Below are 14,822 nucleotides of genomic sequence, written 5' to 3'. Positions count from 1 at the left end.
AGAAAAGTGTGCTGACAGAGTGCATTAAACAGCATATTTTCTCAGCCTCAGCTACTACAAAAGACACCAAGACATGTCTATGCTTTCATTTAAGTAAAGCACATGTCACGTAAAATATTTCAAAAGTATGTTAGCATAATAAAGTCTCCATCACCCGCCTAAAACGTATCTTAGTAACGAATAAAATATTTGGTAGTCCCAAACTAGTTATTTTTAAATACTCAGACCCTGTTTTATTTTGTGAACATTTTAGCAGGGTAAATAGCCACGTAAGGAAATAACTCACAAGAATTCAAGATTAGAGCAAACGGCAGTTAGGTTTCAAGAGTTCTTTTAATTTAAAAAAATTTTTAAAAGGCAGTGTCCTAAAAACTTGAAGTCCCCAAAGATCCATGGAAAGAATAATATTTTTTAAATTAAAAAAAAAATCCATACAACAGTTCCTCATCCAACTGTCCTAGTGTTTACGCTACACATGGACAGAAGTCTCCCCTACTATGAGGCTCCATTTCCAGCATTTATTTCCGCTCTAACTGCCACAAATTATACAATACTACAGCTGAACGCTGGGCCCCTTTCCTTTCATCTGCACGCCAAGAGCAATCAGATTACCCTGGTAACCAGCGGTCACATGACCAGCACCTGCTCTTTTGGCTGGATGCCACTGACTAAAGCCATCTGCTTCCCTCAATCAGCTTTCAAACATTCTCAACACCTGCGCTGCAGTGTTTTGTGGTTTCTTTTATCAAATCAGTGCAAAACTGCTTCCAAAACTTTACATATTTCTCAAATTTGTTTAAATCAGAGGTAGGCCTGTCACAGAGTTGAACCGCTGCCAGGTAAAGTAAGTCGGCAGCCAGTGCCTTTCACCGTGACCTCTCTGCACCAGAGCGAGGTACACAGTTTAATTTAGTGGGGTTACCGCACCCCGTGTGAACTATCCTATAGGAGTAAAAAGGCTTACTGTCTTAGAGCCGCCAGAGCCCAGGTTTGCTGAAATATCAATTTGCTGAAGGAGAGAAGCGCTAATGATTTTCCACCTGCCCTGCCCATGAATGAACTGCGTGGAACCTCCAAGGCTGCTAAAAGTCAGACAAGACCTCTCCAAATGCTCAGGGGGAAAAAAGCCTGTCGCCAAGGGAAGCGCTCATCCCAGATCTGATTACCGAAAGATTTCCAAACTCATTAGACCTTGCACTATTAACGTCGCTCAGAGACAGGTAACCACTTCCATGCTCACACCTTCTCGTGACATCAACACACAAATCAAAAGCGTGCCAAGAAGTCAAAAAAGCTACAGAACCTTCAATGTCCACCCAAAGACACCACAACCAAGGACAAGATAAAGTCATGTCAATTAAATTGCCTTGGCTACTGCTTTACAATCCGCTAATCTGGATTTTCAACTAAGTGTTACATTGCAACTGCTTTGTCTCAAGAAAACTAAGGTCAGAATTTTTCTTTTAACAAATGAGGGTAATACGGACTGTGGGTTAGGCTGATGTGCGTCAGACACACCTCAGCTCAAGTTCCAACTCTGTCACGTATCACCTGTCTGTCTGTGACCCTGAACAAATCACTTCATTTCCCCGAGCCTCAGTTTCTCATCAGTAAGATGAGGTCAGTAATTCTATCTTCCTCCAAGATTCGTTATGAGGTTTAAATGAGATAATGGATGAAAACGTTGGCGGTATGTGACACAAATGCCAGTATTCACACACACATCTGGAAGGCAAGCAGCTGGGAACGAATTCGGGGATGCCTGGGAACGTATTCTCTGGTGTGGCTCAGACCCACTCGGGCTGAATCCACTGCAGACTCGGACACAGAACCCCACTGCACCAAAGACCGTTTCCTCTAAAGCAACACGAGTAGAAGCAAAGTCCTTTATCCACAGTCCCCAGCACAAGCTGGGAGGACAAACAAGCAGACGATCCCAAGGGCCACTCCCCTCCGTGGCCACTGCTTTAGTTCAGGCAGGTGTCATTTCCCACCTGGCCTGTTACAACCGCCTCCCCGCTGCCTCGTCACCCTCGTGATCCACAGGCTGGGTCACCCGCTATCAGACTGCCGAGGAAAGGACACACGTGCTACCTCCACGGTCGCTATTTAATTTAAATCTCTAACGTTCAGAGCTAGTCTTTTATAATGCCAAAGCCAAAACGTGGCCATACAAACATTCCTCTCCCAAATTATAATTTGGAAAGCTGGCAGGCACGCACGGGGCAGCTCTTCCAGCTGGGGGTAAGAGAATGTTATTAATAAGAAACATCCCTCGAGCGGACACTACAATGTTGAGAATGGAGCCACTGAGCTGCTTGGCACAGACACAGAACCTCCGACAGCTGCCGTGATGGCCACTCGCGCGGGTTTAGCCGATGCTGGCCTCCACGTGGTGACCTCCGGAGGGAGGACCCCAAGGGGTGGGGGGTGGGGGTGCTTTCTAATTCTAGCCCTAACTGGCCTCAGCCCCGGAGACATGGTGCCTCCCCCGGACCCGCTCCGCCTCCCGCACTTCCTACTTCAGGGACATGGCACTGCCACCAGAACGTCACCTACAAACCCACCCTCCACGCACCAGCACAGCGACCAGCTAAAACGTAAACCTGACTGCACCGTCCTGCTTCAAGTCCGATCTACACAATGACGTCTGAGAGTCCGCACCGGCCTGCAAGGCCCTCTGCGATGTTTGCAACTGGCAACGTTGTGTTTCCACTTTCCTCGCACCCCAAACCCTCCGCACCCTCTACGTGCAGACACACAGAATGTGCTCACTAACGGGCACACCTGCCTCTTCCACCTCCGTTCCCCTCCCGGCTCCATCTACGGCTCTGCAAGACTCAGATAGGCCATCGCTCATTCACGAGAAGCCTCACTCCACCTACGTGAAGGAAGGTACTCTGCACAAGAGGTATTTAAAACACACAGAATACGGTGGGAGCACTACCACAATGAACTGAAACCAAAGCTCTGTGTGTGTGTGTGTGTATGTGTGTGTGTGTGTGTGTGTGCATGAGTGTATGTCTTTCTCCAACTATCACATAGGCTCAAAAGAGGAAGAAATGTGTCTTATTTATCTTTGCTTTCCTAGTGCCTGGTCAGGTAGGTGCCTTATCAATTTTAGCAGATCGATTTAACTGCACAACACAAGTTAAGAGCGACAACAACAACAAACACATACACGGCCCTTACCAGGCACTACTCAAAAGTGCTTTTCTCACTAACTCGTTGAAGAAAACCCGACGCAGATTCTGTCTTCATGAGGAGACACCTACGAAGCTCAGTGAAATGGGATTAACACGCTACCCAAACAGAGTGAGACGCAGCACGTTTGCAAAACCGATACATCTCTGTACTTCTCCTCCCTGATCATACAGTTCTTTCATTTCCTCAGCCTTATCTCCCACCGTGGCTGGTGTCACCGAGATACAGAGCCACCCACTCCTGAAGCTAGACAAGCCCTTCCAACCTTGGAGGAAGCACATTTTCTGGGATGGTGCTAGCAGTCTGAAGGGCCACTGTCCCTCCACCAGCTCTATTCCATTTCACATTTTATCACGAGAGCGGGTCATACTGGTGGGCAGCTGGATGTGCTCGGGGTCCATAGCTTAGTGACATTTAGGTCACCTCTGCTAGACCAGGCTCTGAAGTGCTGCAATTGCCCCCAATGTGATCCAAACATATGCCTTTAAAAAAAAAAAAAAAAAAGTATTTATTCTGAGAGAGAGAAATAGAGCACGGCAAGGGCAGAGAGAGGGAGAGAGAATCCCGAGCGCGATCCACGTTGCCAACACGGAGCCCGACGAGGGGCATGATCTCAGGAACCGAGAGATCGAGACCCGAGCCGAGATCAAGAGTCGGACACTTAACCAAATGAGCCACCCAGGCGCCCCGAAGCATAGGCCATCTTGACGAGAACACTGAGAACCCAGACTCTGTATTCAGAGAATACACGTCATACGGAGGGCTGTGCTAAGGCCATCCCATACCCTTTACGAAAGGGTTCGTATTCAGCTTTTAAGAGTCTACAGTGAAGGGCTAAGTGACAGTACCTGAAATGGGGTCACATCAACTCCTTCCACCTAAGACACAGCACATAGACAACTAATTCTTTTTGGTGAAAAAGAGTACGGGCTTTTTAAACAAGTAAGGGCCAGAACTTACTAGAAATCCAGCTAGCTGCCCTGACCTACTGCAAAACAGAATGCAGTCACACACTGATCAGCATCAACATTAAGGACCCAAACAGAAAGGTAGTTTGAAAAGGAACCGTATTGTGGAAGCACCTGTGATGAGAATACAGCCAATGAAGAGGTCTGGACAGCAGGAGGGGGGCCCTCAGACAGATCCTGCAGATGGGGTGATTCCCACCACACTGGGGAAAACCAACCTTGAGGCCGGGGTCCTGAAGGTTAATCGGATTTTTCAGAGGCTCAGGCCAAAATGTCATCTTTTAGAAGAAGAGTAAAAAGTGCTGCAATATATCCTTATATTTTACATGCTTAAAAGGTTTTTAAATGAAGAACTGAAGCTAATGAAGGAGAAGAGGGAGAGAGACGTTCCCGGCACAGGAGGTCTGCAATGTGTTGCGATTCTGAAAGATCCGGCGGCTGCCATGATAAAAACTGTAATAAGCTGTTAGGATCAAGGGCCCAATGGTGGTAGAGAGAAGAGCATCGAGCCTCTCAGCTTGAGTATAGAATTTTCCTCTAAGTTTTTAAAAAACATTTTTTTTTTTAGTGTATTTATTTCGAGACAGAGAGAGAGAGCACGAGCACGAGCTGTGGAGGGGCAGAGAGAGACAGAGAGAGAGAGAGAATCCAGAGCGGGTTCTGCACTGCCAGCACGGAGCCCAGTATGGGACTTGAACCCACGAACTGTGCACCAGAGCTGAAAGCAAGAGTTGGACACTTAACTGACTGAGCCCCTCCTCTAAGTCTGTAAACAATGAGAAAGAAACTTAAAAGAGAAAGAAGCAAAATAAAAAAGAGACAAGATAAAGTACTAAAAGCTGAAAAATATCAATTAACGCAACATAAAGTGGGACACATCATCAAGTAAAATCAACCCAACAAAACAAAACAAAAATTTTAAGGTCCTAAGATGAAAACTTGTTTTAATGGCTACACTAGAATGTAATAAAATGCAGGTAATAGAATAAACTGATGATGACAGAGACAGAGCAAACCCTGAGCAACAGACAGGACACACAAAAGCCAACTCCTCGCTGCGAGGGCAAAGGCCCAGGAGCACTCGGGACACTGGTCCAAACGTGTGAGATGCTCCACGGGGCCACCTTGGGCAGAGAGCTCCCGGGCGGGATGGCGGGATGGGAGCAAGACCCTCGCCCTGCCCCCTGGGCCCGTCTGCCCCCGGCACAGTCAGCCTGCAGGTGCCGAGCCGCCCGGCCTGGGGCCGAATACTTCACTCCAAGCAGGTGCCCTGCCACCCCAGCCCCTAAACCCCACCCGTAAGTTCTTCACCCTACTCTCCTGGTTGAGAAAGAGAAAGAAGAGTTGAGAAGAGAAAAAGAGAAAGGAGCGGTGGGGGGGATGCTATTTTACTTCTGAACAACAAGCGTATGATTTCAATGACAAATTAATAGGCTTTTTTTTTTAAGTTCTCTGAAAGTGACTGGATGGAACACCTCTAAGACACTTAATTTAATCTAAATTGTTACCTTAAATAGCTCTTCTAGCATCAAGTACTCCTAAAGTACATTAACTATGCTAAATTTTTAGGAAGGAAAGAACAAAGAAAGTTAGATACAGAAACCTAATTTGCTTTCATTTAAAATGAAAGTATATTGCAAACAGTCATCACGCCTCATCTTTTCATTTTGTAATCAGACTTTCCAAGGATGAAGAAACTGAGGGTCAGACAGGCTACGTGCTCAGCCCAGGAAGTTGCACTGCTAAGACTGTAGCCAAAAGCTGTCTGGTTCCAGAGCCCACATTTGAGTCCTGGGACTGATCCGAAGGCATCTTCTTCGTGAGATCTCCCTAGGAGTCCGGTGCCGGCCTGGCCTTATCCTCCAGGCCTCAGAAATGTTTCCTGCTGAATGTGTTCTGTGACTTGGGACGATCGCTGGCTAGCCTTATAACATAAGAACCCTGTCCTGAGGATAGCTACTGGGTTGCCCCCTTCTTAAAGAAGACTGTGGAAGGAAGGAAGGAAGGAAGGAAGGAAGGAAGGAAGGAAAGGAGGGAGGGAAGGAGGGAGGGAAGGAGGGAGGGAAGGAGGGAGGGAAGGAAGGGAGGGAAGGAGGGAGGGAGGGAGGGAGGAAGGAAGGGAGGGAGGGAGGGAGGAAGGGAGGAAGGAAGGGAGGGAGGGAGGAAGGGAGGAAGGAAGGGAGGAAGGAAGGAAAGGAGGGAGGGAAGGGAGGGGAGGGAGGGAAGGAGGAAGGGAGGAAGGGAGGGAGGGAGGGAGGGAGGGAGGAAGGGAGGGAGGGAGGGAGGGAGGGAGGGAGGAAGGAAGGGAGGGAGGAAGGGAGGAAGGAAGGGAGGGAGGAAAGAAGGGAGGAAGGAAGGAAGGGAGGGAGGAAGGGAGGAAGGAAGGAAGGAAGGAAGGAAGGAAGGAAGGAAGGGAAAGAAAGATAGAAAGCTCTCCTGAAAAGAGCCAAATCCATTTTTAATAACGAATGTACTCTTTTTTAAAATGTCTATTTATCTTGAGAGAGAGACAGAGAGAGAGAGCAAGTGGAGGAGGACAGAGAGAGAGGGGGGGAGAGGGAGAATCCCAAGCAGGCTCCGCACTGCCCGTGTGAAGCCCAAGGCGGGGCTGGACCTCATGGACTGTCAGATCGTCACCTGAGCCGAAATCGAGAGTTGGACACGTGATCGGCTGAGCCACCCAGGTGCTCCAACAACGAATATATTCAGAGCGGGGGTGGGGGGGGGGGTGTAAAAAAGACTCATCCTTCAGTCAAGAATTCTCACCGAAAATCTAAAGGCTACAGAATTTTATGGATTATGGATCGAATTAAGATCTGCCAGTAACGTGGAAAAGAAGTCTAGTTGGCGAATACGTTCTCTGATCGCAGAAGCGCAACACAAACATTAGCCACCCGGCACCGTGGCACAACACGGACCTGAGCACATCGGGCGTCACAGGAGTGAGGCGGAAAGCACACCCTCTGACTACAGGGTGCTCTTCAAGCGCCGAGCGGGAGGCTCACGGGTGGCTGCTTGTGCCACATTCCAAGACGCTGCTCCTGCTGATGCACAGCATCCCCATGACTCAGGAAGGGGGACACTGGGCTAACTTGGGCAGCTAGAACCGCGCTCCCTAGGTTCCCTAGATCTTCTCGGATCTGCCAGCGTGGCCGGTACGACAAACGAGACACGCCGCTCACCCAACATTTTAATAGCTGCCACCTACCTGCAGGGAGGTAGGGGACAAGGCAGAGCAAATGGTGAAACCAACGAGGAGGAAATAGCAGCACCCACCCCTAACAGGAGAAGCCCAAGGACCACGACATTATACTGTTCCTGCAGAAATCAGGGCTACCCACACATAGTTAGTACTCTCGTGGAAGTTCACATCAAAATAAAGAAGAATGGGGTCGCTTTTCCCAATTCACACCATTTCCCTAGTTGACACGTTAAAGCTAAGCCACACAGACTTCTCTGAGAAGCTGAAGGAGCTGGTGTTCCAGACGGCTGATGCTCTCACGGTGGCCCTGCACAGCACCCAGACTTGAAGGGGCCCTCACCTGGGCAGAAGTCTTTGTGCACCCATCACGTGACAGATGTCGCAGCTGCGCAGAACTTCACCTTTTCAGAAGCGTGTCCAGGTGCAGATATTTTTAAGGATCACTTAAAAAATGAGCCTACGATCCCTTCTGCCCTTTATCTTCCACTCCTAACATCACAACCACATCTACTGTGACGACACGTTCTGCCCTAAAATTCCACTTAAGAGAGACTTCAGAGGAATGCGTTCCAGAAACATCCCCCTTTGACATACCACTGCCACCCATGGCCTCCTCACCTCTCGACGTTCAACTGATGGGTGCTGCGAGAAATGGAGGCGGGAGTCTACACATCCTCTCCCACATAAAACCACAGCGGCAGCAGGCCACCGCTCTCCCTGGATGGGCACGCGTCCCAGGGTGGTCACTCCTGCATCTAGCACAGTGGGAGTCAGCAGAACCTGCTTTTTAAGGGTCAACGTTGTCGGGCCTTCTCCTCCCCCAAGGACTACGAACTGCACCACGTGTTGCTAAAGACAGCAGGGTCTGTACTAAAGAGCGGCTGACGACTCTCCCTGCCTGCCCATTCAGCAGATTAAGACAAATCAGACAGAGGAAGGGACATAACATGGCCTGTCACCAGCAAGAGAAAGATTTCTGAGGTGGCCATCCTGAAGGAAGAAAGGATTTGGGATGAAAAAGACCTAATGGCCCCCTTTTCAAAGAGAAGGTAACCTTTTTTTTTTTTTTAATTTTTTTTTTTTAACGTTTATTTATTTTTGAGACAGAGACAGAGTATGAACGGGGGAGGGGCAGAGAGAGAGGGAGACACAGAATCGGAAGCAGGCTCCAGGCTCTGAGCCATCAGCCCAGAGCCCGATGCGGGGCTCGAACTCACGGACCGTGAGACCGTGACCTGAGCTGAAGTCGGAGGCTTAACCGACTGAGCCACCCAGGCGCCCCGAGAAGGTAACCTTTGAGACCAGGAAAGGGTCACCTGGTCTCATCCCTGACCTGGAGCTTGTTAATGAACCAGAGACCCGGCAGGGCAGGCCAGTGGGTAGAGACACGATGTTCACAGGTGCCTTTTCTCCCTTGCTCCCCTCCAATTCTCAAAGGGCTCAAAGTCTATTTTGTGACCATATGTTTAAAAAGTCTGTATCCTCTTCTGGAGGCACGGTGTCCAAAACACTTAATTCAGTATTTTCAATTATCCAATGACGTGGGTCAAAACTAAATCACTGGATGTAAATGAAAGAACAAGGAAGCAGAAGAAAAGCTGTGGGTTTCATTTATTTTATCAGCTATATACCTGGTGGACAAATATCTGACTCTCTGGGTTTTCTGCACTTACTAAGCAAAACTAGTTCAATGGTTTGCTTTTGTGTCTAATCTCCACTGAAAAGTTTTTACGTGTCTAGGAGCACACTATAAAACACGTATTGGGTTGCCAAAATATACCACCGTTGGGCTCGCTGGCTGACTAAAAAAAAAAAAAAATTCCTCAGGTAAAATGCTGCTACTTTCTTAGATCATAATGGAGAAGACAGTATCTGAAAAAGCAAAGTCCCTCGGAAGAAAGTGGCCACGTAGATATTAATGATAATGACAGTGTGGTTTGCAAAAAACGGACCTGACGTGTTTTCGGTACTTCGTGTTTTTCAAAAAATAGCAGCAGCGTGTTTATTATCCATTTAAAAATAAAATATCTTCATCACTCTTAACTGAGAAACAGCATTTCAGTTTCCTGCTAACTTGAACACTGGGGGTGGAAAACCAGAGCAAGGAAACTGCAGCAGCAGCCAATCTCCGTGGCTTCGTTTCACGGGAGCTACGCTAGTCAAGTCACAATCTTTGGCCAAGTTCCCTTCTGTATGCACATTCAAAGAATCTTTATATAGCTAAGTGGACCACTAAAGCATTCGAGAGTCATTCAAAGGAGGCGCTTCCTCCAAATTCTCCCTCATCTCACGGGGCCCGTGCATACACAACAGAAAATGCATTGAAAGGAAGAATGCAAACCCTCCTGTTTCAGCTTCTTGGATCCTTCCGTATGCAAACTGGCATCCCCTCCAGCCCACAAATGTCTTAGCTTTTATTTTCAATATTTACTGCCAATATTTGAAAGCCATAAGGACACCTGGGGAGAGCACGAGGAAAAAAATGGGTAGAAAAATACATATTTAACATAAAAGGGAAAGGGGAAAGAAAGGTACTATTTCTATTTCTAATAGAAAAGTGGAATGTGGCCCCTTTTTGTCATTATTAAGATTTTAAATGTCTTTTTCTGAAATGCTGAATGCCTTACGTCCTATGTAACAGCCTCTGGCAGATTCTTTTAGGTTCTCCTGTGCGGACGAGACGAACGTAATTCTACTTTGGTGGCCAAAAGGGTCAGTTCACGGAGAACGGCCACAAATTCAAGCCTCAGCCACTTTATGGAATGAAGCAGAATGGCAGGTAGTGAGAAGGACATCCTAAAGGCGCACAGAATCAGCCCGGTGATAACAGCCACCCTCTCTGAATGTGCTTTATCACGGAGAGCATGTGAATGATGCAAAACAAGCCAGACCACCAGTGGGTCACTTGCGTCATCACCCGCTCAAAGGATGACGCATCTGTTTGTAGAACGTCACCGATGACAGGGCGTACAGGACTGAAGAGGGAAGACGCGAGCAGTTCTACGCAAAATTTTTCATTTCACTTCTGTGTATTCCCTTGTATTTCAGCCCTCTGTAGGAAAATTATTTTCTGTATAAACAAATTCATCAAGTTAACTTATTCAAGGATGGAAATAACTGGTATCACATAACATTTTGCAAAACAAAATTGCCACTGCTCTATTCCAGTGCTTAAAAGCAAACTGCTATGGCAATTCAACCCCAGTGCTAACATAACCCAAACCCCCTATTACCTTCATCACTGCATATTCAATTTACATAATTATTCTGCTATGCTATTCAGAATTTACATGTAGTTGTATGCACTTCTACTGATCTGTGCTTCAGGGATGCTATTTCCTTTCTAGACTTAGCAGAACACGAGGCCACAGCTCGATGTACTCAATACATCGGGCCGATAGAAACTGCGGCTCAACAAAATAACGGGTCGGTTTGTGCCTTTACTGAAAATCTCTGCTCAGTTACCATGTCCTTGGACAGCATCCCCATCTGACCATCGACAACAGGAAAGCTCTTAGGAATTTCCTCACTGCATTTCATCGTAAATCAGCAAGTGGCCCTACAAGTGGTCAAGTCCCCGGGGCCGGCAGAGTTACTCCAAACACTCCCGGCGTACCCCTCAGCATGGCTTGAGTCTCTCTTTCCGCGTGCAGATCTCCATACTCAACAGAAATATTCCAGTCAATTATTTTCACACCACTTGGGGGAAAAACAACTATCGCCTATAGGAGGCATCCACTGAGATGATGCGTCTAAAGCGAATGAAGGGAGGGAAACGTACCAAACATTCCTCTCGGGAGAAAATGATCACATGCCCTTCCGCCTATCAAAAGCGTGTGACCCTAATGCAAAGCCATTACTCGGATTCAGCAATGCCAAAAATTGACTCTGCACAGACCATTCAAACGTCAGGATGAGCAGCTGAGAGCACGCAGACGAGGCCTGCCCTGGAATTTTGCCCTCGTGGGTGAAGACAGGCCCTGTCTTTGCATCAAGCAGCACGTGTGCCCAGAACCGAGTGGATGTGATGCCCTACGTTCCTAACACTTGTTTATAGTTGTTGGGGACATTTTAACAAGTTCACTGTGAAATACAGCATTTTAACATCTGCCCCAGTGTATCCCACAGGAGGTAAGGGTATGCTAAAGAATGTTTTTAAAGACAGGATGAGGTTGATGTAGACTCAGAACCAGAGAATCATACACTTGGAAATTTATGACAAGATCCAAGATATAGTGGGGGTTATTTTTTTTTGTCCTTTTTTCTTTTTGTTAATCAATTTTTGTCATTCGGTGCTAGATTCAAAATATTAAAAATACAAACCGAAGGCATATATATATATATTATATATAAGATACATATATATAATATATATATATATCTTGAGGCTAAAACAAGTCTTGGTGATATGTTTTCTGAGTTCTAGGAAGCTCCTTTAGAACACAGACACTTACATTTCAAGTTTAAAAAATAATAACAACACATTCTTTTAATATTTTGCTTCGATTTCTTTCTCCTTGGGAAAAATATGCACATGCCTCCTCCTATCAAAAGCACAATACTTAGCTTTTGGGCAATTATATTTCTAAAAAAAAAAAACCCGGTAAGTCAGACCGAAATTCTAACCCTATGTTCCTTGCTCACATCCTAACACTTCACAACAGTACCTACAAAGAAGAAGTACTTAATGGAATATTTCTTAAGTAAATGAACAAAATTTATAATGGGTTGCAGGATTAGAAGAGTGTTCATATGCAGAAAAAATAATCGTTTTCAATTAAGAGACCACATATGGAGGCATCAAAGAACGTTCATAAGTAAATGCAAATATCGTCACCTAGAAGAATGAGGTGTTGAATATAATTCAGTTATTCCGGCACCATAAAAAGTACCGATGACAAAAATTTTTAAAGGATTATGATACAGACTTCCAACACACTACAGAATAACGTATTTGGGGATGTCTGGGTATTCTTAGCACAAGTTGAAAATCCAAATTTGCTCTTTTGCTTTGCAGGAGCACCTCTGTGGTCACAGAAATCAAGTCCTCTCTCTGTATCCGTGTGTACTCACACAGGAAAGTCTACGAGTGAAAGGCTGACAGGCCAGCGAGCTCAAAAAGTTCACGTCAAGCATGTCCATCACGGAACGGAGCGTACATGTGTCCACGCGTGTGCGTGTACATGCATGCACACGGAGGGACGACGTGCAGTGTGTCTCCTAATGGAGTTTGCAAACAGGTTCAGATTAACCGAGTCTGACCATACTTCCATCTGGAAACTATATTTTCTAACATGAGCCATATTCTGAAAAATAGATTCAGATGTTTGGAATTGGTTCAGAACAGTTGTAAGAAATGTTCGGTACAAATGAAAAAAATTAGTCTTCAATGTCTTCTCCTCTCAGCTTTTCTTACTGAGTAAATATGCCTTCTGGGGGGTCAGAGTTGGCGGGGGAAGTACAGAGGGAAGGATGGAGGGAGGAGGGTATTTCCTAGAAGCTAAAACTCGTGCTACTCTTGCATGCATATCTAATGGATAACTGCTATTTGATTTCTCCCACGTTGCCCACTAGCATTTCAACCCTGCCCCGGGAAGGCTTACTCCGCCAAGTGGAGAGAATTAATTCTCCTGTTTCAACTTCTGGGAAACAGGGCTGAAAAGCTTAGTGAAATATAGTGACCTGTCTTGCTTCTATAATCCTTCTTTCCCTGTTTTGCATTGTCCTTGAAAATGAGGTTGCTGGCCTATACTTACAAATAACTATGCTGGTAATTTGGTTCTATTTGTTACATGACAAATTTCTACAAAAATACGAGCAAGTGATTTGAAAATAATGAAGAATTTTTACCCAGTGAAGTCTACAATGTACCATCCGAATAAAGGGTTCGTAGTAATTGAGTCCTAAATTTCAGAATGCATAAATCTGTTAACTTCTTAGTTTGGGTGTCAGGGCAAGGAACCCGACAATAGTGACAAAAATCGAGGTGCTGCCCCGCCCTCCTCCCCCACCCCTCCCCCTCCCCCCCCAACCCCCTTTCCCGGGCCGGGACTGTGTGGTGCTCATTTCTGTACTGTGTTTTGGTGCTGGTGGTTTCCGCCCACAGCCTACCTTGACTTTTTGCTGGATTTGGGTTTTGGCGTGGCAGTTTTTGCTTTCTTTTCCTTTGGCTCTTTGGGAATCTTAGGGGCTTTCGGGGTCTTGGGTTCCTTGGGCTCTTTTTTCTCCTTGGGTTCTTTCGGTTCCTTCGGATCTTTTTTTACCTTCGGCCTTTTCTTTTTCTTCTTCTCTTCTTGGGACCCATCTAGTGAGTTCCTATTTAGTTCTTGGTTATCAACCCCACCAGGGAAGTCATCTTTACCAAAACTTTTACTGGGATCCTCGGCGACAATGTGGTTGTTTTTCTTTTTCTTCTTCTTCTGCTGTGGCTGCTGTTCCACTGATGGCAGGCAATCATCACTCTTCACTAGCTGAGCGTTCGGTCCACTAACCTGAGTCATATCCGGCACTGGTTTCTCTAGAAAGGGCTCCGATGGAGAATGCTGAGAGACAGAAATAGGAACTGAAATTAGTTTATCATTCTTCATATTGAAGAAAGGAACCGAAAGTCAGTAGCTGATGCTTCTGAAACTTACTGTATACTCAAAGCAGCAAATATTTTCCCAAATATACAGTTGTAAAATCTATCATTTTCTCTCATCCAAAAACCAAGAAAGCTTTTACATAAATAGTAAAAAGGGGTAACTCAGGAATACCGTAAAAAAATTCAATTCAGGAAGAAAAAAAATTCTCATTCGGCCGAAGCCACCGTCCATTTTCTTAACAGCCCCTACGTACGTAGGACACGGGGAAGGACAAAACAGCGGCAAAAGCTAAGGAAGGAAAGTAGATGGAATTCTTTTCCCTATGCGGGAATGAGAACTCGGATTAAAGATATACAATTAAGCCACTTTTAACAAGATCAAGTGTACCAAGCGCTGAAAGATTCAGGTCCTATGAAAGTTTGAAATCAAGGTATCACACACAAATCTTACACACAAATGACATAGGTCATTCCTGATTTAAATCACATTAAAATGCCAAATTAAAAGCACATATCCGAACTTAATGACCTTGGATTTGTTACATTTCTTGGACTAATACGAAATGCAGAGGATGCTTTTCTTAAGTCACTAAAGCTTTACAGTTTCAAATTTCACTGAAGAACAGAAAACCCATATAGTCAAGCTGGTACGCCCTGCGGGAGGAGTTTGGACACTCACTAGGCGTATACCCAGAGACGGGCTAAAACACAGTAGAGAACACCAACAATTAGGATGGGATGCTCAGTGGTCAGCCGAGATCAGAGTCTGCTCCAAACCAGGACAGGGGTAGAGCATCATCTCCACGGTAAATGAGGACATCTAACGAACCTTTACATTTCAACAAGATTACTTTAAAATGTTGTA

At 45.9% G+C, this 14,822-nt stretch overlaps 1 protein-coding gene across 4 annotated transcripts in view; it reads right to left on the bottom strand.

The window, feature by feature from the left end:
• Positions 1-14,822, bottom strand: part of CHD7 (chromodomain helicase DNA binding protein 7) — a 190,814-nt gene that overhangs the window by 71,377 nt on the left and 104,615 nt on the right. For all 4 annotated transcript variants that reach the window (XM_078441927.2, XM_078441930.2, XM_078441929.2 and 1 more), the window contains exon 3: positions 13,486-13,916. In XM_078441927.2, the coding sequence (XP_078298053.2) occupies positions 13,486-13,916 (431 nt within the window). The remainder of the gene's footprint in view (positions 1-13,485; positions 13,917-14,822) is intronic.

Source organism: Panthera onca, chromosome F2 (assembly GCF_046562875.1).
Source record: "Panthera onca isolate mPanOnc1 chromosome F2, mPanOnc1 haplotype 2, whole genome shotgun sequence".
In the NCBI taxonomy this organism is placed as follows: Eukaryota; Metazoa; Chordata; class Mammalia; order Carnivora; family Felidae; genus Panthera; species Panthera onca.
Note: the sequence above shows the minus strand (reverse complement) of the source record. Positions and strands in the feature narration are given on the sequence as shown.